A 22303-nucleotide genomic window follows, 5' to 3' on the forward strand; every position below is an offset into this window, starting at 1 on the left:
ATTGTCAAGTATATATCAACTGTAAAGTGTTAAAATCGCTCATTTCGTATTTTCACGTCCATTTGTACTTACAAGTTCGTCTGTAATCTAAGTTTCACTCGAGGCGCGTGTGCACGTGCGCACGTGTATTTTGTGTGTCACTCTCTCACAGTCTCTTTCTCTTGTTTTATCACTTTCTCTCTATTGTGTTATACGCCAGCTTGTGTGTTCCTCTGCCTATATGTACGTGTGTTCAGCTATCAGCACGTGTCTGTCCGTCTCGCATGTGCGTGTATATTAGTCTGTCTGCATCTATACGCGTATCTGTACTCGTGTATGTTTGTTTGTATGTGTCCCTGTCAATGTGTGTGCATATGTGTGTGTGTGTGTGCATATGTCTCTGTGTGTGTGCATGTCTCTGTGTGTGTCCATCTGACTGTGTCCGCAAGTCTGCCACATGTCCGTGTGTGTGTGCTTATGTCTGTGTGTCCACGTCCGTGTGTGCGCGTGTATGTGTGTGTGGGTTGCACGTTCGTGTGTGTGTGCGCGTGTATGTGTCTGCGTGCTGCACGTCCGTGTGTCTGTGTGCATATGTTTGTGTCCTTGTGTGTATGCGTGCATACGTCTGTGTCCGCATGTCTGGCTGCCTGCGCGTGTGTGTCCATGTTCGCGTGTGTGTGTGTGTGCGCGCGTACCTGCATGTTGTGGAAGACGGCGGCGGTGGAGAGCAGGTTGTAGCGGCGCTGCGGGTGCGCGGCGGCGTGGCGCTGCGCCCAGTGCGTCTTGCCCGCGCCCGGCATGCCCACCATCAGGATCACCTGCGCACACCACCACACTTTAACATCCCACCTGGCCAACGTCGAAATACGTTTAACGTTCCACCTAGCCAGCGTCGAGATACGTTTAACATCCCACCTGGCCAACGTCGAGATACGTTTAACGTTCCACCTAGCCAGCGTCGAGATACGTTTAACGTTCCACCGAGCCAACGCCGAAATACGTTTAACGTTCCATCTAGCCAGCGTCGAGATACGTTTAACGTTCCACCTAGACAGTGCCGAAATACGTTTAACCTCCCACCTAAACAGTGCCGAAATACTATTAACGTCCCACCTAGTCAGTATCGAAATTGATATACATAAGTAAAGAAACGAGCATACAGTCCTCCTAATAATATATGGCAACTGACAGCAATCTTACCAACGTAGAGATAACCAACCCTAGATGAGAACCCTAAAAATAATCAGTCAAAGGTTGCGTTGCTATTTCCGAGAACAAGTTTTTTTTTTATATAATATGAGAGTACCAGACGAGCATGCAGCCCACCTGATAATAAGTGGCTACTGCCAACCATTGATGTCTGTAATAAATCCCAAATAGGAATAGTTATTCATACTTGAAGTCGGCAATAGACGCGCCGCTACCCCTGAGGACTAAGCTGGAACGCCTCGGAAAAGTATGTCTCCCTTACCACACCCCTTAAACCAGAACAAATCAGCGCCTAACACTGCTGTTATGAGGCAGAAAAAGGTGTTGCTGTGGTGCCGCCGGAGCCGAACCACAAAGGGTTCTACCACCTTCAAATTCTATACTATTCCTACAAAGTGACTGTCATAGAAAGCGGCGTTACCTCGCAATCGGCGAGGGTTTCTGGGCGCACGGGCCCGGGTTCGAGCTCGGCGTGCGCGATGAGCACGTAGCCCGGCACCAGGCACGCCTCCACACCGTCCAACTCCTCCTCCACCAGGTTACTGGAACACAACAAACATGTTAATCTTAAATAATCAATAAAAATAGAAAATCCGACAGCCTAAAATATAGTCTGAAGTCACTCCCACGATTTAGACGATTCTAACGACACCTCATATATTAAAATCCGTCAAATCCGAATCCGATAATCACTGTACTTTATGCACAATATAAATGCGACTATCATAAACATTTTAACAGTGCAATGCGATCTATAAAATCTACAGGGTGTTTTTTCAAAGGGTACCCAAATTTTTTTACCATATTCTAGACATCAATAATGTTATGTACAAAATGTCAAAACTTTAAAATCCCTCTTAATTATTTAATTACATTAATTCTAAGTTATTCCAAATTCTGCGTACATTATGGACAACCATTGCATAGTACGCGCAGTCATTGATAATAACACTAGCACTAACGCACACTAACTCGTAATACAAGTATGCCGACGCGCGGTTCTTTTCATTGAGACTGACACGCACACAAATAAATGATCGGTTAAAGATTCCAATTTTTCCTTCATACTTTTCACGGGCTTAGGACCGTCATAATGAATAAATACACACTACCTACATTACGACTTTGTTTTAAAACGAATGTGCATGTTTAATTTATTATGGCGTATTTAAAAAAATGGAATCAACTATTTACAACAAATTAACTTACCTAATTGCATAATTAATCAACTTTCTTTAAGTCCCTTATAAAACACACTGGTATTTACATTGTCTACATATCACTGGTATTTCAAAAACTGTTCAAAGTGGAGTCCATTTCTCTCAATACAAAGCTGAGCACGCTTTCTTAAATTGTTTTTTAACATTATTTGTGTCTGAACACTTTTCACTTCACTAAAAGCTGTAATTATTTTATTGCGTAGGTCCTCATAAATCTGGGCTTCCTCAACGTAAACAAGTCTTTTAATTTCTCCCCATAAATAAAAGTCTAACGGAGTAAGGTCCGGTGACCTAGGTGGCCACGCTATTGGCCCCCCGCGTCCTATCCATCTATCACCATATTCATTATTTAAATAATCACGCACAGCAGTTGAATAATGGGGTGGTGCACCGTCATGTTGGAAATAAAAATTATTTAATAATGCTAAGGGTACATCTTCCAATAATTCCGATATGACACTTCGTAACATTTCTAAATAATTACCGCCAGACAACCGTCCCTCGATAAAGTATGGGCCAACGATTATGTTACTAATTATACCAGCCCAAACATTAACGCTAAATCGCACTTGATGATGGCTGTCTTTAATTACGTGAGGATTGCTCAGTGCCCAATAATGTTCGTTGTGACTATTATAAAGTCCTACCCGCGTAAATAACGCCTCATCAGTCCACAAAATATTTACAGAGTCAAGGTTTGACAATAACCATTGACAAAATTGTATCCGAGGAGGACCATCGTTGTCATGGAGTGCTTGAACACGTTGATAATGAAACGGATGATATCCTAAAGAATTTAGCAACTTCCACACGTAATAACGGCTTACGCCGAATCGTCGGGCTGCGTCGATGGTACTAGCACGAGGATCTCGCTCAAAAAACTCCAGAATAGCATTCTCGACGGCCGGACTAATTACAACATGACCTCCTCGAGATGATGCATGGACCGGCACAGTGAACTGTCCAAAATCTAACAACCTTTGGTTAGCTGCTAAAATCGTCCTCGTATTAGGTACTCTTAAGTTGTTTCCATGTATTTGTAAACGCGGTAAAGAGTCACTTTCGTAAAGTCTTTGCGCACCACGTAAACTTTCACCACTTAAAATGTAGCACCGTACCATCTCATAATACTCGCGGTTCGTATAACTTATTTGACTTTGTGCCGCCATTTTCACTCATAAAAAATAGCAAACGCATTCGAAAATCGGTCACGGTTGACTGGCGCCACTGGCGGCCGGCGGGCGGCGGTTGCGCATCACAGGTGTCTGCGAGGGCGAGGGGGAAAGGGGTTGTGCGAAGCTAGGCGATCGCTAGCCGAATATTACCGATATCTCCCTGCATAGTTTTTATGTTTGTGTGCGAGCGCTCAGAGTAGTGTGTGATAATAAATAGCAGAGCTTATGAATGATAGTTTTCGTTGTTGAAATCATGTCCATGAGTTCTGTATTTAGGGGATAAAATGGTTCAATATTTCTTAATATATTTTTTATTTTTTTATTTCAAAAATCGATTATTTTACCGCTTCTGAACCATCTGTGTCAATTTGGGTACCCTTTGAAAAAACACCCTGTATAATAATAAAAAAAATATAATAATGAAACACGTAGTCCGCGTAAAACTGCTAGTCCGCTCTGAATATAGAAATAAATGGCGTCGCATGGCAGATTGTATGACTACACCTGCTCGGAACAACTTCAGAGCGGACTAGCAGTTTGGCGATAACTGTACCACAAAAACATAAAATACTCACCGAATAACAAATGTAATACTCTTGTCTAAAACAAGTCCTTTCAAGTACTGCTCCTCAGTGACCTCAACTGAAACAAAAAAATAATGCATATCAAGATTACAAATAATTTCAATGATTTTTTTTTCATTTTATTCATTAATATTACAGCCCCACACTAGAATTTATTACCACTAAGACACAAACACCCAGACCCAGAACAGATATCTTAATTTATCAGATATCTGTGTAAGCCGGGGATTGAACCCGGAACCTTAGGCGCGTCAGACCTGCATACTTAGTATGAGTTTTTACGTTTGCTCGAAAACGTTTGCGTATTCGCTCAAGCAGCGCCCCTGTGGACCTAAAATTTCGCATTATGACTTAAAAATAATCAATTATAAAGATATTAAATTTTACAAATATAAATAGAATGCATTAATTTTTACATTTTCAATTTAATTTTAATAGTGTTACATGTGGTTATGTGTTTGATACTTATACTGTGAAATTTTAGTTCCGATACTATCCACGGATGAGCGAATACGTACGGTATGAACGAATACGTAAACGGTGAACGTTATCGAGCAAACGTAAAACCTCTTACTAAGGGTACTGTACGGTGACCGCTCCACCACGAGGATTGTCTAGGTAGGTCTTAAAGATTGCTCCTACAATACTGAGCAACACATATATTATTTAATTTAACCCTATTAATAGATAACTTTGCAAAAACTATTTAAATATTTAAAATACGCACAACGAACTTGCGAAACTTCCATCTTGTCTTTCCATCGAAAAGCGCGCCGAATACTACTTGTCTACATGACAGCTAGTGCTGGTCATTTACAGTAGTGATGTGTCTAACACTATATATTATGAGTAACATACCAGGTTTCCCCTCGGGCTCCTGCTTGACGCTGGGCTCTGCTGGCTCCGCGCTGGGCGCCTCCGCCCCTGTGGTCTCCTCGCTGGCAGCCGGCTGCTCTGCGGAGCCCTGGTCAGTTTCCATTGGCTCCGACTCCTTAGGCCCCTCTTCTGGTGGCGCCTCGGCGGATTTATCGCCGTTCTCCTGGAATGGAACGGTCAGGTTAACTATAGATGCTGATTATATGGGTGAAATGTATAGATGAAAGTAATGTAATAAATAATAATCAAATATCAATTTCACTAGTATTACTAGATTATTTTATCAAATATTTATTCATCAAATAAATCCTGCATTGCAATGAGGTCCTTATTAATATCTATACCATTTTAAAGGATCATTTGTTCTGTAACTAATTGTAGTTATTATAACGTTGGTTTTAAATATCGAATGTTTTTTTCCTCTCACGCGGGTATATTATCATGCGAATCTTGTCTATGTGCGAACCACTTGCATCCTAGCATTTCGTACTTTTCCTGCCATGCATACCATGTGCTCATTTTGACTGAGAAGTCTGCAGTGAGATAATATGTGCATATGGTGCATGCACGCATTAATAGCCCTAAATAGAATAATGCTCTCAACAAAATAACCCAATCTACATTTTTTTATTATTTTTTATAATATAGGAGTAGCAGACGAGCATGCAGTCCACCTGATGGTAAGTGGCTACTGCCGCCCATGGACACCTATAATCAACCCCAGATAGGATTAGATATTCCTACCTGACCTGAGGTCGGCCACACATGCGCCGCTACCCCTGAGGACTAAGCTGGAACCTCGGAAAAGTCTGTCTCCCTTACCACACCATACTATATTAAACTTCTATACAATAAGAATCCTCACCTTAACCTCATCATTGTCACCACTGTCCTCTCCCTGGCCGTCGCTGTCCTCTCCTGCCTTCTCTCCGTCTCCCTCTCCCGCCTTCTCTCCTTCTCCCTCCGCCTTCTCGGCGTCTTTATCATTGTCCTGATTATCTTCTTCTGCCTTCTTCTTGGCCTGTTCTTTCTCTTCTTCCTCACGCTGTTTGCGCCGTTCCTGGGATTTTAGGAGTTTATATTAGTCTGGTATACTTTTAAACAGGATTTGATACATTTCTTAAGCAAAATCAACACTCTTATAATAAATGATTTATTTTTAATTTTTTATGCAAATTGCGGGGATGCGTACCATATGATTTTAAGGTCACAGTCAAATTTGGAATGTTTCATAAAACATTCCAAATTTGAGGATTTTGTATGGTAGAAACAGTTACATGTAATTCTCACACAGCAGCGCTTAACACAGCTGAATTCTTCTAAAGTTGAATCATAAAAAGATTTAATTTATTTATTTACTACCAGCCGTGCGCCGCGGTTTCACCCGCGTTAAAAAGAAACATACGGGCATAGCTAGTTCTAAAATATGAGTAGCCTACTCTTTATTACATCAGCTACCTGCCAATAAAAGTCCCGTCCAAATCGGTCCAACCATTTCAGAGATTAGCCAGAACAAACAGACAGACAAAAAAAAATATTTTAGTGTATGTACCGTATGTATATTCAAATGCATGTAGTAAAGAGCGGTTATTTCAATATTAAAAACAGACACTCCAATTTTATTTATACGTATACAGGGTGAATTTTTCAAACGGGCCTTCAGGGCCAAATCCCAAACTATAAGGATTAGCGAAAAATGCTGAAAGGAGTTACGAGGCCGATTTTGATAAAAAATAAAACTGCATCATTACTTTTTTTAAATATCTTTTTCCCTAGCCGGGAATCGAACGAGTTAATTTTGAAAAAAAAATACACCCTCTATATTATTCCACTATCTGATAGTGTTGCTTATAGGAATCAAAATCTGGGAAGTAATGTTATGTGACAAATTAAAGAAAAAGGAAAATTTTGAAGAAAATACATATTTTTTCATACCTTGGCATACTAATCCTTAAGGATTATACATAACATATGACTTATGTATAATTCTTTAGGACTATACATAAGTGATAACATTGAAGAATTTGTTGGTTAATCAACTAATTCTTCGATGTTATGGCCATGACAAACGGCTTAGTATGAGAAAGTAATAGGTTGGCAATTATGTTCCCGCCGTTTTTAGGATTTAGTTTTTAATAAAAATAGATAAGTGATTAATTAGTAAATTCTTAATTTTGTTGTTGTTTGCAAATTTGTTTCAACGTTGAATATGATTTTCAATATCTGTTTGTTAAGTAATCACTCGGATTTGACTCGAAAAAGTCATTCTCGCAAATTGTCAACTTTACACCTGTATTAAACGAAACACTATTATAATGTTACAATGGTACAAGTTGAAAATCTATTATAATGGTCCTCAAAATAATCTTAACTAAGTCGAACATAAAAATATAAATTCTAGGAGAACAAAACGTCCGCTTTCGAATGATTTGAAATTTTAGGCCAAAAAATTGTTAATACGCGAAATGTTTAAATTAATGAATGGCGGAAACTTAACTGCCAAATTATTACGAAAAAAATTGAATTTTCTCAAAAATGAGGCTTTTCCTTTACTTTGTCATTTAACATTACTTCCCAGAATTTGATCCTTATAAGCAACACTATGAGATGGTGGAATAATATAGAGGGTGAATTTTTTTCAAAATTAACTCGTTCGATTCCCGGCTAGGGAAAAAGATATTTTAAAAAACTAATGATGCAGTTTTAGTTTTTATCAAAATCGGCCTCGTAACTCCTTTCAGCATTTTTCGCTAATCCTCATAGTTTCGGATTTGGCCCTGAAGGCCCGTTTTAAAAATTCACCCTGTATATTAATCCATCATATTAAAAAAATGTGGTACAAAATGCAGACTCAATACTAAAGGCATTTTCTACCAGCCAACCAGCTTTAAAAAGTGAAGCAATCCAACATACCTCTCTCTTTTTCTTCTTCCTCTCCTCTCTCTCCCTCTTGACCTTGAGCCGCCTCTCCTCCCGCTGCCTCTCCAACTCCTCCTCCCGCTTCCTGATGATCTCGTCCCTCTGTCGCTTCTCCTCTAGCACCTGCTCGATCGGCACTTCGATGCGTTGGCGCACTATTTTCGTTTTTGTCAGCATGTTGTACCTTTGCAAAAATAGTAATGTATTAAAAATGGATCTGCTTTCGACAAGACACTATCTAAATAATGCATAAAGTACAAATACAAATACAAGTTATTTCAGTAAAGCCCGCTCCACATTCTCGCCGCAGAAGCCCGATTCGTATTGACTCCACATTCTAGTTTCTCGTGCTTTTCTCGCGTTCTCGCGAGATTCTTGCGAGAATGTGGAGCAGGCGTAAATATTGTTGTCGAAAGTAGCAAAATTATGTTAGCTTTTAGTGCTTCATTCATATATGAATGTTAGATATACAAAGTCCGCTATTTGTGATTACATTCATTATTGAAACAAGTGTGTCATCCAGTTTAATATTATGCACATACACAATTATATCGTAATTAGAATTTATTATTGATATTGTGTATGTCTACTAAAAAAATATTATTCAGTCAGTCTGTCGTATGAGCTTTATTTATGTGTATGTAATTTCGCTTGCGATCGTACATGTCACGGGACATATAAGAGTAAATACGAAATTTTGATATACCTGCTCGATATACTTGTGAACTATAAAGAACACAAATTTATTTTATATCTCACAGGAATTAAATTTAAAAAATGGTAGATTAAAGTTTTCTTTATTATTTCTTAAGACTATTATTAGAAAACCTATATGATGTAATGAACACAGGTCTCTTGACAGAGGGATACTTTCCGCCGGACTATGTGACAGTCTCAGTTCGGAGCTTGTACATGTACAAACTTCATGTACGAACGTGTACTGACAACATGTATAAACCTCGATAGCCTGATTCAAAAATTAGTACCTCTATAATTTGACGAGTTGCGGGAATTCACCATACGTCAATTACACCAAGATGGTGTAGGAAGAACCGTGGTGATAGTCTCAGTTCGGAGCTTGTTTTTTTTTTATAATAAAAGAATAGCCGATGAGCGTACAGTCCACTTGATGTTAAGTAGCTACTGTCGCCAATTCACACTTGCAATCAACGCCAGACAATTCCAGATTCCCACCTGAAGTCGGCCATAGATGCGCCACTACCCGTTAGGACTAAGCTGGAACGCCTCAGAAAGTAGGTCTTCTTTACCCCACCCTTCAAACCAGAACACAGCAGCGCTGGCCTGCTGCTACGGAGTATATGCTTGTAGCTGTGTTGGACCGCATTCGCTCTCTGATCTTCGCGCTTTAAATTCAGAGCAGACTTGAAGTTTGGCGCGGACTATACCACAAATACAGTACTCACTTTTCATATCCCATGTTGACTTTGTAACACATGTTCTTGGTGAGCACGTGCGGGAACAGCGCCTTGCCGTCTAGCGCGGACTTCTCGAACTCGTACGCGGTCCCTAATTCCGTGCCATTCAGCGTGTAGAATATTTTGCATGGGGTCGACTCCAAATCCTGGGAAAGGATAATAAATATCATAGGAATTTGAAGTACAGCAGAATTTGAGCTAAATTAAAATAAAAAAACGATTGCTCAAAAATATAGCCTGTTACTTAGACAAACGCATCATTACCCATACAACAACCCATAACTTAAATGAATTTTAAAATTTAAGAATTTTATAACATCTCAAAATTATCTTAAAATCTGTGAAGCCGTTTGGACTGTACAACGTGTCAATTAATGAGACATACATGCATACGCTCGAAAAACATTACCATCCGCCGTCGGGTAAAACATACTTGGTAGTGCTTCCCTAATTCAATAATGTCTTTTTTAAACTAAATTATATCATAAAATAATTCCCGTTAGATATCATTCCCGTTAGATACCAAGGTAAAGATATCATTACTTTATTTTGTCTACAAATGAAGAAATACTATATAATTAAAACATCAAAATTAACTGTAATTTCGCTTGCGATCTTCTATATCACGGAATATACAAGAGTAAATACAAAATTATTATGTACCTGCTCAGAGTACTTGTACCTATCACAAGTACAAGTTTTTGATGTAACCTTGCAGGAAATGCATTTTATACGTTTGTAGTTACGAATGGTCATTTATAAGAATGAGATGAAGAAGAAAGAACATATACATTTTGATAGTAAATTGTAGAAAAGTTAGAAGCGTATACTCTTTATCCGCTTTTGATTCCTGTATCTCCTTATTTCAAACTTTATTACAAATAACATTTTACACATGGATCTAGTAATACTAGTACTTCGCCTGGTAGAAAATTTGGGGATTGTATTTATAACACTAAAACCACGAAAATAGCTACCCAACAAAACCATTTTGTTTTGCATATACAAAGAAATTGCGTGACAAACAAAATAGTTTTTTAAACTGTTTTGTCTTAGCCTATTAAATATATGATGATTACAAATATCCTTACCAAGTAGACGCCGATGACGTCCTTCTCGACAAAGGGCTTGCCGTAGTCCTTGAACTCGCTGTTGTTGACCGCGCGGCCAGTGCTCTCGTAGCCCCAACTAAACTCACCATCACCTGTTTGAAACATTAACATTACAATACTGAGTCTGTATCTTTATATATATATATTTCTTATGTGCGTGTGTATGTCACTGAACTCCTCCTAAACGATTGGACTGATTTTGATGAAATTTGTTGTGTGTGTTCAAGGGGACTTGAGAATGGTTTAGATTCACAATTTAGTCCATGGGAAAAGGTTTTTTTTAATTAATTTTTAATTCGTAAGTAGTTGTTGATTTTGGAATGTTTCACATTGGATTGCGGTCGAAGCCGCGGGCACCACTAGAGATGGGCAGAGGGTTTAAACCCAATGGGTGGATACGGGTTTAAACCGGGTATTTTGGGTGAAATAGGGTTTAAACCCAAATACACACCCAAACAGCGGGTGTAAACTATTGTCATTCATATTTTTATTTTCTTCGTGTAATATCATTTTTAAAATAATATTGTAAACAATTCACTAAATATGCACTCTAAAAGCACATATTTCATTTAACTACGCTGTAATAGTCCATTCGGATGTGTTACATTTGGGTTGCAATTTTCGAAGACCCAATTATATTTTATAGATGTCAATGATTAGTGTAAAGGGCTTAGTGTACAGTTAAATCCTAATTTGTGGAGTCCCAACTGTTGTCCCTCGGCCGCCATCTTGAAAAAAGGGGCACAAAGCGTTTTTACGCTCTACCAGGCAAACTATTTGCCGCACAGAAATTTAGTAAGAACAATTATGGTTTCAAATTGATTTATCTATAATTTTAGTTCTATAACTTTTTGTCGTTAAACCAAAAATAACAAAGATAATAACAATAATAGATTAAACTTTTGGAAGACTTTTTTTTTACTTTTTTCTACTTAATTTACAGAAAATGACATTGAAACATTTTGATAGAGGAGTTTTTATAGTCCGGTCAATTTAGACATAAAAATAGTAATCAAATAACATAAAACTAAATTTCCGTAGAGACCTTGGGTTTACCATCACAAGTAAAGTTCCAAAAGTCCTCATCGATGTGTGTGTCGGCACTTATTCGGGGTCAAACGTCACAATTTTCGGGTTTCTGGATTTTTCTCGAAATAAAATTATCTATAAAATAATGTTTATATTTTTTTTCTTAAAGCTATAATTATTAAGATATTAAGATACGTAAGAATTACATTTTACATTATATGCCCATATTCCCACACCACCTGTGCAATAGTATACGAGAGGTATACTTATTTGTTTCGTCAAACAAATAGTAATTAAAAAGGTAATAAAAATAGATGAACCCCTAAAAATGTAATATTTAAAAATGTAAAAACATTAGAAATACAGTAAAAACCATATCTATTAAATATATAATATTAAATATTATATCTAGTATATCTATTAAATAAACATTTGAACTATTTTAATAGCTTTGTGTAGATTTTATTAACTCATTTTATAAACACCCAAATAAATACCCAGTGGGAGGAAATAAACGGGTATTTATTGGGTTTAAACCCTGCACAGGGTTTAAACCGGGTTCTTTGCCCATCTCTAGGCACCACTAGTATAATATAGAACATAAACTAGAATGCTTTGTCTAGTAAAACCTCAAAAACTATTTTATTACAAATACTACCTATTTACTACCAATTACTTTGAGTAATGACAAACATGAAAGTTATTTAATTCTGTTCCCAATGAGTTTACAAACCTTTCAAGTGGGTAGGAGTTCATTTTCACAACTTTACACTCATCTGATTTTGTATACTCGAACATTACGCAATAGAAAACTTAAAAGACTTAATAAGGAAAAAAAAATTAACGAAACAAAATATAGTCTATTTACTACAATACAAAATATGCCTTTGATCAAAATCTTAAACCAATCATGTGATAAATAACGCTAAAACGATACATACCGAGATGCAACGTCGAGTCGACAGTGGACCACCCCACTCGCAGTCCATTAGAGACTACCTCCTTCTCAGTGGACTCCGTTGTGGTCAACGTATCACCCAATCGCACCTGCGTACAAAGATACGAATTAATATTTTGATATTATACAGCTTAAAATAAGGGAACGTACCCATACTACGTGACCTAGTTTTAAATATTTTTCGACCCCTCCTCCCCCTCCCCCCTCCTGTGACCACCCGTAGTATATGCTAAGACCCCTCCTCCTCCTCAAATTGTTACGTAGTATTGCCAGTGTGATTTTTTTGTGAAGCTTTAAACAGCCGATAGTACAACGACATTATTGTATACGCCTGTAGCACGGATTCTCGCCGACTTGCTTGCTTGCGAGATTTCTCTCGATGAATTCGACTACGTGACAAAAATCTAAGCCCCCCCCCCCCCCGCTCCTGTGATTTAGCGTAATATTTTAAAGACCTCTCCCCCCTAAATGTGTCACGTAGTATGGGTACGCCCCCAAAGCTTTGTGTGTATTAACGACGGCGTTTCTTAATTATGTAAACGAATTTGTTATTTTTTTCTTCGACTCCCTTTGGTGATATGTTGTGATCATTGACCGGAACCCCTTCCCTCTACTTATTAACCATCAGATTATTAAAAATGCATATTTTTAGAGTAAATACGTTACAGAGTAACGTTACAGTGTTACAGTGTTACTGTACCTTGGTTACAGTGTTTGCATAACCATAATAAATTTTAATACTACCTTTTCTGATTAATCATATTTTAGTAGAGAATAATGTTATCTTCAACTTAAGCTAGTTTTCTTCAATTTTTGCAGTGTTATAGTCCCTCTACAACATTTTCCCCGTGAGATGAAATCAAAGAATTACATCTTAAAAATATAATCTTCCTTACAAATATCCGACTTTATAGTCGGGCCATTACGAACGTGCGAAGTGAGTCATAAATCATTTTTATCAGATCACACATCATTTCACATCATCATCATCATTTCTATCGGTTCACACTTATGGGCATATCGGAACTATCCCTCGCACTTCTTGTGTTGTGTGTAACAACAAGCAGATTTGTCGATAGTCAATAGCAGGTAATAAAGGAAAGATTAAGGAAATCATGCAAAATATTTTTAGGATGTATTTTAAAACGTTATTTAATAACACGGCTATTTATATTTTTGCATAATTACATTAGTCATCAAAGAGAGCGTCCTTTAATTAAAGCTAACTGCGTCCGTGCGACATCGCCTTATCGATATCGAGTTGTGCTGCATTGTCACATTCCTTTGACGTTATCTTTTATGACTCGGGCCGCACGTTCGTAATGGCCCGACTATAGGATCTCCTACTAAATACTACACCAACTACCCCTCCCGGGATGGAACCCGGAGCTCACCTCATAACAAACGCGGCCGCCCAGCACACCGTGCGAGGCGCGCGCTCCGGCCCAGGCGTGGGCGAAGGCGCCTTCACTCAGCGGGACTACTGAGTTCAGCTCCGGAGCTTCCAGGTATTGGTTCAGGTCGCTGTCGTCTGCGGAAACATAACAGAGCACTCTTATACTCGTATAGTTGAATACCAGGCGTGAAAACGTTGATAAGTCGATCTATATATACAAACGAACTTTTTCCCGCAGCTTCGCTCGCGTTACGAAGTAATATTTTATCCCCTTGGTGGTAGAATTGATCAAAATCCTTTCTTAGCGGATGCCCACGTCATAACATCTACCTGCATGCCAAATTTCAGCCCGATCCGTCCAGTGGTTCGGGCTGTGCGTTGATAGATCACTACGTCCGTCAGTCACCTTTGAGTTATATATATTTAGATATTTTTATATATTTTTTAATCATAATAAGCATTTTGATTGATTAATTTATAGGCTGAACCAATAGGTAAATTAACGGGTCTTTATTACCACACACATACAACTTATATTTTTTTTATAAAACTCTCTCACTAAAGAGTACAAATAGCTGCAATGAAAAGTGTGCATTTTGACCTTGTTAACTTATTAAACACCTGGTACGAATTTATTAATGAAGAAAAGAAGCATATCACTGCCCTATTAGAAGTAATAGTAATTAGAAGTAATAAATAGGGAAAAACACAGAGACTATCACAGTTGATTATTGTTGCTACCTACCAAACCTTTTGAACCAGTGCATTCAACGATTGACACTACTGGTATTAAAAAGTATCAAGCGTAACAGTAGTGCCTCAAAAGACAAACTCAAAAGGATACTTACTACCACTAATGTTGCAATAAACGCATCAAATATGATCCAAACACATAAAGTAGGTCAATCATACTAAGACTCTAAATCAATGAAACTTGCAAAGCGATATAGTAATAATATTAGCACAACAACAAACATTTTACATAGACTGAACTTTAAAAGTAAATAGTTCATACTTCAATATTTTTATGTATCCACAACTCGTATTCCACAATAATACACATACAAAAACGAATTTCTATGTAAATACTCACACCAAGAGAGAGTGATCCTGTTCTCATTGATATCCGGCTCCTGCAACCTTTGATCGAGCGTTTCTTTCTTCTCTTCAATCACAGGCACATCCTTCAGGACAACAAAACAAAGGATTTAATAGTTAGCTCAAAGTTCCCAAGTAGACAATAGATTTTTTTTACTAAAAATTTATAGAATGCTGATATGATCATAAAATTGCCTGTAGTACAAATGATATAATATTTAAATTGTAAACATATTATACATGCAATAAAGAATGAAAACATCTTCAGAATAATAAAATTGGCCAAGTGCAAGTCGAAGTTCGACTTGTTACTGTATCACCAAAATTTTCATATTTTTTATATTTTCAGTATTTGTTATTATAGCAGTCATTAAAAGTACATGCATTATGAAAATTTGACTGTCTACCTATTACGGTTCAATAGATAAATCGAAAAATGTTGAAAATTTTTGGTATGGAAGGAACCCTATAAATCAATGTGCCTCTGAGAATAACTGGATTTTACATCTACCAATCTATACACAGTGCAATGGACTTTTCTCTAAACTGGGGCTTGTCAAATGGCTAACCATCCCATATGATATGTGACATTCTCAATATTAATTTCCACACAGTTTTAAACATCTATATTCCAATTGAATTTGTTCCCAACCTCTGGCTCAAACCCCATTCCCAATTTGAGATGACTTGAGGCCAGCATTGGGATAATAATGTGCTTATAATGTACTAGCTGACCCGGCAAACTTTGTACCGCCTCAAAATCTATTTATCTAATAAAATATACCCTATGTTACGCGTGGATAATGTAGCTTTCAAATGGTGAAAGAATTTTTAAAATCGGTCCAGTAGTTTTTGAGCCTATTCATTACAACCAAACAAACAAAGTTTTCCTCTTTATAATATCAGTGTAGATAACGTACCTCGAGAGGTGGCGCTAACACTTCGTTGGTGATTTCAATGGACTTGTAGTAGTTGCTCCAACGTTGTTTGCGCTCCTGCTTGCGCTTCAAACGCTGAAGCTTGGCTGGGTCCTGACATAACCAAACCAAAATATTTTATTATAATGTATTTACTACAAAATATACGAGTTTTAACAAGTATAGAGAAGAAGAATCTTGTATGTAAATTGTGGCAAGATTATCATTTTTGTTGTATTTTTTTTATCTCGCAGTATTATCAGATCTTATCCAAATACAAGTCATGACGAGTAATTTTTTTAAAGATTAATATAGGACAAATGTTTTCCATAAGTTCATGTAAATATAAATGTACACTTAAATAATTGAATGTCTCTATCATAATACAATAACTGTAATTTGGTTCCATTACAAAAATTTCTTTCCCCCTCAAAGTGAACCTAAAGTTTCACTGTAATTTTTCTTGTTAATTCATTTGTACTTTACACCTAGCCTTAGGTCCTTTGTCCACCGTACCCTCATCAAGCCGATACCGAGAACGAGATTATTTCGGGTTGATTTTAATATGTCGTAACGGCGATAGCTTGTCCACCACGACCGATATCGGCAGTTTATTTTGTTCCAATGTGTTTTATATTGCCGGCAAATCGGCCCGTCGAAATCTCGGTGCCGATCTAGCGGTCACGCCGATCTATTCGAAATATCGGCGGCCGGGATGACGGTGCTCGGGTGACGGGTGTGCCGTGAACTAGCGTCTATAGGGAATGTATGTACGCTACTTCGGCGTCGTCATTAATTATCGTTATCGGCTCGGTGACGGTGGCGGACAAACAGAGTGAATCTGCGACTATTATTAATTTTGCAAACCAACCTTGCTCATCTCTTCGAATCTCCTGGCATCTTCCTCCGCCTGCTTTTTCTCCCGCTCGAGCCTCTCCTGCTCACGAATCCGGAGTCTCTCGTTCAACTCCTGCCACTCTTCCTCCTCTGTGAGTGGTCTCTGTGAACAAAATATAAATCAATACATTAAAACGTTATTATATAGCTTACAGAGTCGCATTAACAAATCGCTGCTTCAATTAAAAACTACCACAAATCAAAATAACACTTTTTTACAGGAGAGCTAATTAAAAAAAAAAGGTACTTTTTGCCTTTATAAAATTAATGTATAACACTGATTAGTTTTCGAGATGTGGCACTTTTGTACAAAAGAGCCGTGCTTTCAGCTCGTTTGTCGATGCGCAATGCGTTTAGATTATATTTCGCGCGTTGAAAACGAAAAATCAAAAGTACCGGTTGCGTGGGTTTTGTATCTCAGAATGCAAAATCAATGGGAGTATTTTTCAAATATAAAGGCACGCTTGCATTTTTGCGATAAAAACATTTTTGATATTTTTTTAATTGTGGTACTTTTGAATTGAAGCAGCGAAATATAGCTGTGCCTATGGCTCCTTAGAGGACTTTTTTGTTCTAAATTAAATAAATATTCTCTTTCATACAAAATTTGGTATCTTAGTATGTTTGTTTGCTGTAAACTCTCTGACATTGTGTTAGTGTATTTTCTGAATCAGTTAGCATCAGTTACATTTTACAAGCTAAATCTAACATTCTTTAGTTGGAAGCCAATTAGATTAGATTAGATTTTGCACAGATTAAACTGTTAAATTTAGAATTATTGTATTAGAAGTACAAGAAAGAAGACTTTGTTTACAAAATAAGAATCAAGTATTTCATATAATGACTAACAATGGATTCAATTATTTTTTGTTTAATATATCTAGGCATAGCTCCGTGATAGCCTAGTGGTTAAGAAACTCGGCCTCTCGATCGAGGGGTACGAGGTTCAAATCCCAGGCACGCACCTCCGAATTTTCAAAGTTATGTGCGTATTAAAAATTAATTATCACTTGCTAAATGGTGAAGGAAAACATCGTGAGGAAACCTGCATACCTGAGAGATTTATAAAAAAAAATCTCAAAGGTATGTGAAGTCTACCAATACGCACTTGGCCAGCGCGGTGGACTATGGCCTAATCCTTCTCATTCTGAGAGGAGACCCGTGCCCAGCAGTGGGACAGTAATGGGTTGTTGATGATTGATGATATCTACTCAACTGTGAAAAATTATATATTAACGTAATATCATCTATACAAACATGCCTACTTACATAAAGAATAGAAGAAACTTATGCAAATTTAAACAACATTTCTATAGATTACGCCAATTAATCTTTTAATAAGGACAGGCATGAAGGTAATTATTATAAATTATTACATGTGTGTTTGAGCAGTTGGGCATTCACTATTACTGTTTGAACATGACTTCATACTTAGCTGCACTTTACAAGTTTTTAAATTCATTGTAGAATTTTTAAAGGTTGTACAATTCTTTGTGCATTATCGGCAGAATTGCCTTACCTATTTTGCTTATAACATCAGTATAAATCTGCTATGTTCTGTTTACGGTAAGGTCAGAAACTTTTTTATAATATATGAGAAGCGGACAAGCATGCAGTCCACCTGATGGTAAGTGGCTACTGCCGCTCATGGACATCTGTAATCAACCCCAGATAAGTTTCCTACTTGAATTCGGCCACAAATGCGCCGTATTCAGATCACAGATTCCCGCTTAGTGCTCAGGCTAGCCCAGAGGACTAAGCTGAATGCTTGGAAAAAGTGTGTATCTTAACACTACTTCAGTTATTAAGCTGAAATAGGTTTGTTGGAAGTCCCACTGCAGTCGTACCACAGAGCGATCTACTACCTAATTCTCAAATATTTATATCTTTAAGCAACGTCGAGCATCTTAGATAGATCAATTCATATTTAGCATCAATCACTGGTATTACTTCTCCAAAAAACAAAACACTAGAACAATTTATGTATCGAAGCAGTTTCCAAACACAATCAGGTGGACCACATGCTTATTCACCACTTCTACAATATAAATATTTGAAGGTGGTAGAACCCTTTGTGGTTCAACTCCGGCGGCACTCAGTGTTCTGGTTTGAAGGGTGTGGTAAGGGAGATAAAAAAACACACACTTTCTACACTCACAGCCCCACACTAGGATTCCCTGTATCGTGGGTGCTATGGACACACACACAGACAAATACACAAACACCCAGACCCAGAAACAGAAATCTAAATTCATCATTTAGAAATCTGTCTTGGCCGGGGATCGAACCCGGGACCCTCTGCGCGTCAGACCAGCATGGTGACCGCTCCGCCACGCGGGTCGTGGATATACTTTTCCGAGGCATTCCAGCCTAGTCCTCTGTAGTAGCGGCGCATCTGTGGCCGAACTTAGGTAGGAATATCTAATCCTATCTGGATTCGATTGCAGATGTCCATGGGCGGCAGTAGCCACTTACCATCAGGTGGACTGCATGCTTGTCTGCTACTCCCATATTATGAAAAAAAAAAAAAACATATATATGTTTTTAAGTAATTACTACATACCTTCTCTCTTCTCTCGTCGTCGTTCGTCTCTTTCTTCTCCTCCTTGTCCGTCTCTCCATCCTCATCCTTGGATTTCTCTGCACCATCCTGATCCGCCGATCCTTCACTCTTGTCCGTCCTCTCTTGACTCTCTTGGCTATCTACTTCCATTGTTTCTGAAACAAAAGCATAGTCATTAGTCAATTAATGTCCCACTACTCATCAACGTAAGAAACATCTCCCTATCTTTTTTTTTTAATCTTCTGTTGTCCTACAATCTGTCTCTCAAGGTATTAAGATGGTAGTTTTAGTCTCCTGTCATAATGAATAAACATTCTTATATAAAAATAAGATGCATTATTTTCATCAGAATCCAATAGGATGCAGAAGTCTCTTTGGGCGCGTAATAGGTTTGACCGTAATCAGACATCTAAAATACGACGTTAGATTTATACTTTGAATCAAAATATTTCCTTATTTCACTTGTAACCAGAACTAAAGTAATCCCAAAATATTCCGATTCAAGTATGGATGTTTCTTGAAGCATAACTTTTGCAATCAGTAAAATGTATAAATCAAATTATGCAAAGAATCTCAATGATCAATATGTTTTTACCTTTTGCTCCTGTCTCCTCTATTTCTTCTTTCACCTCTGGCGATGGACTCCTAAAACAAAATAAAATGTTGAACCAAACTATATTCCGGACATCCATAGATGGTTTTAAGAAAGTATTTATATGGAAAATAAAGATTTGTCATTCATAAATGATGGAAGTTATATACAGGGTGAATTTTTCAAATAGGTCTTCAGGGCCGAATACGAAACTGTAAGGATTAGCGAAAAATGCTGAAAGGAATTACGAGGCCGATTTTAATAAAAACTAAATTTGCATCATTAATGTTTTAAAAATATATTTTTAGCCAAGAATCGAACGAATTCATTTTGAAAAAAATACACCCCTCTATATTATTCCCACATATTCTGATAGCACCACTTATAAGGATCAAATTCTGGGAAGTAATGTTATAATATATTTATTACATCAATACTCAAGGACAAATTCTACTCAATACATATTTTTACATAAAACAAGTAGCCAATTTAATATTAAATTGGTAAATATGCACAATTGTCTCAAAAACATCAATGTAATTATTTGTTCAGTTGAAATTACAACAATACTTCAGACATTTCATTATAATAATGCAAACATTTAATTTATTACGGTTTACATTTTTATGCTATTTTTCAATATGATAAAACTCTTTAGTATTTTGTTATTTGAAAGACATGATTTTATTATTGTATAGTTTTATCTGCATGCACATTATTTTCCTTTATTGAAGTAAATTCAACGTAATGCAATAGCCTTCGGACATCAGACATTGGGTACACCGGATTTAATCTTGGAAATTAATTATTTCAAAGCCTTATTTTTACAACGCTTTTATTAGCTTGATCGGTATGTATGTAAAGGAAACTTTGAATGTCATTTTTATCCACTTTGAATGGTCCACAATGGAAACAACAATACACAATTTTAATTATTTTATCCCATTCATCCCTGATTTCCATGTGCGATTTTATGTGGTTTTTAGTTTTTAAACTATATTTATTCCATAATGTATAGCATTGACTTCAGATATAAATAGTATACTGACTAATTACAATAAATTGATGCTAATTACATTTGACAATGCCTTTTCTGTTTTCTAACTTATCCACAAAATAATATACAAATCCACCACAAATGTTTCTATCGGTGGTTGAAACCCTTTGTGGTACATACAAAGCAACAACCCAGAAAATTGTCCTACAAAATAGTACCCTACTCTTGATAATATAGAAAAAAAATATATAAAATAAGCAAACTTACATTTCATCATCAATATTGTATATCTCCTTATCAGCAGGCTTGCTGACGGTTTCTTTGGACTCCGTAATAGAGTCTCTCTTCTGTACGGGCGCGGGCGCGGGCTCCGGCGCGGGCGGAGTCTCCGGGGGCGGGGGCGCGGGCACTCCGCGAGGCGGGGACTTCGGCTCGGGCTCCGAGGTGTCCGTTTCTTCTTTAACGTCCTCCTCTATCGGCTCTGGTGGGTCTTCGCGGACCACCTGTTAATAGTGTCACATTATAAGTTGTTTCAGGAGTTCACAACTATTATACATTATGATTTTCTGTTTTTAGTTGGGTATCGACCATGAATTATTTTGTACGTCTTCCTAGAATAATAATCCCCCTATGTAAATCGAAATAAGTACATAGTTCTGCAATAATTTTGTTACAAATAAGCAAAGAGTGAAACTAACAATGACTTCTGGGTTTTGACACTTAGGTATGTATTGTCTACATTCCCATAGTTCTTATAACACAGTCTAATAAGAGCTAGCTAGCTTTTCCATATGGAGGCAAATATACGACCCGCGTTTTGTGTTCACCATACTGGTCTCACGCATCATAAGCAACAGATTCTGGGTTATATCCACGACCAGACAGATAGCAAAATAATGTATTTAAATGTTCTGTTTGGTTTTTAGTGTATTCATTACTGTGTTCATGGCATCCACAACACAGGGAATCCTATTGTGAAGCTATGGGTGTAGAAAGCTACATACGACGACAGTTTCCCCCATCGTAACTAACACAACTTATTAAGTTAACCTTCAGAAGCTCATTCTACCATAACTCACCTTAGCAGGAGTGGCAGCTAGATAAGACGATCGTCTGCGAGTGGCCCTGGCGGCCGGTCGCCTGGGCGTCCCAGTGTCGTCCACGTCCTCGTTCGTGGTATCCAATATGGACGTGTCTGCAAAGACTGGAAAACAATTCTCTCATTAACATATATGTTTTTATGTATAACACTAAGTAATTAGCAAACACACCACTGCAGTCCACTTGATCCTGGTTACTGTCCCCCATAGACATCTATAGTCAATCCTAGATTAGATTAGATTTAT

The 22303-nt window shown here is 37.5% G+C and overlaps 1 protein-coding gene across 4 annotated transcripts in view; it reads right to left on the minus strand.

Moving 5' to 3' along the window:
• Nucleotides 1-22303, minus strand: part of LOC140745888 (uncharacterized) — a 31623-nt gene that overhangs the window by 6090 nt on the left and 3230 nt on the right. For all 4 annotated transcript variants that reach the window (XM_073077822.1, XM_073077821.1, XM_073077823.1 and 1 more), the window contains exons 2-18: nt 22037-22161; nt 21225-21460; nt 19964-20013; nt 19369-19523; nt 16780-16908; nt 15912-16022; nt 14987-15077; nt 13892-14028; nt 12481-12586; nt 10490-10602; nt 9387-9544; nt 7957-8146; nt 5909-6103; nt 5026-5206; nt 4159-4225; nt 1610-1730; nt 675-797 (exon numbers count right to left, since the gene is read on the minus strand). In XM_073077822.1, the coding sequence (XP_072933923.1) occupies nt 675-797; nt 1610-1730; nt 4159-4225; nt 5026-5206; nt 5909-6103; nt 7957-8146; nt 9387-9544; nt 10490-10602; nt 12481-12586; nt 13892-14028; nt 14987-15077; nt 15912-16022; nt 16780-16908; nt 19369-19523; nt 19964-20013; nt 21225-21460; nt 22037-22161 (2288 nt within the window). The remainder of the gene's footprint in view (nt 1-674; nt 798-1609; nt 1731-4158; nt 4226-5025; nt 5207-5908; nt 6104-7956; nt 8147-9386; nt 9545-10489; nt 10603-12480; nt 12587-13891; nt 14029-14986; nt 15078-15911; nt 16023-16779; nt 16909-19368; nt 19524-19963; nt 20014-21224; nt 21461-22036; nt 22162-22303) is intronic.

Source organism: Epargyreus clarus, unplaced genomic scaffold, assembly GCF_041222505.1.
Source record: "Epargyreus clarus isolate Ecla_fem2 unplaced genomic scaffold, WU_Ecla_fem_2.2 ptg000011l, whole genome shotgun sequence".
Taxonomy (NCBI): Eukaryota; Metazoa; Arthropoda; class Insecta; order Lepidoptera; family Hesperiidae; genus Epargyreus; species Epargyreus clarus.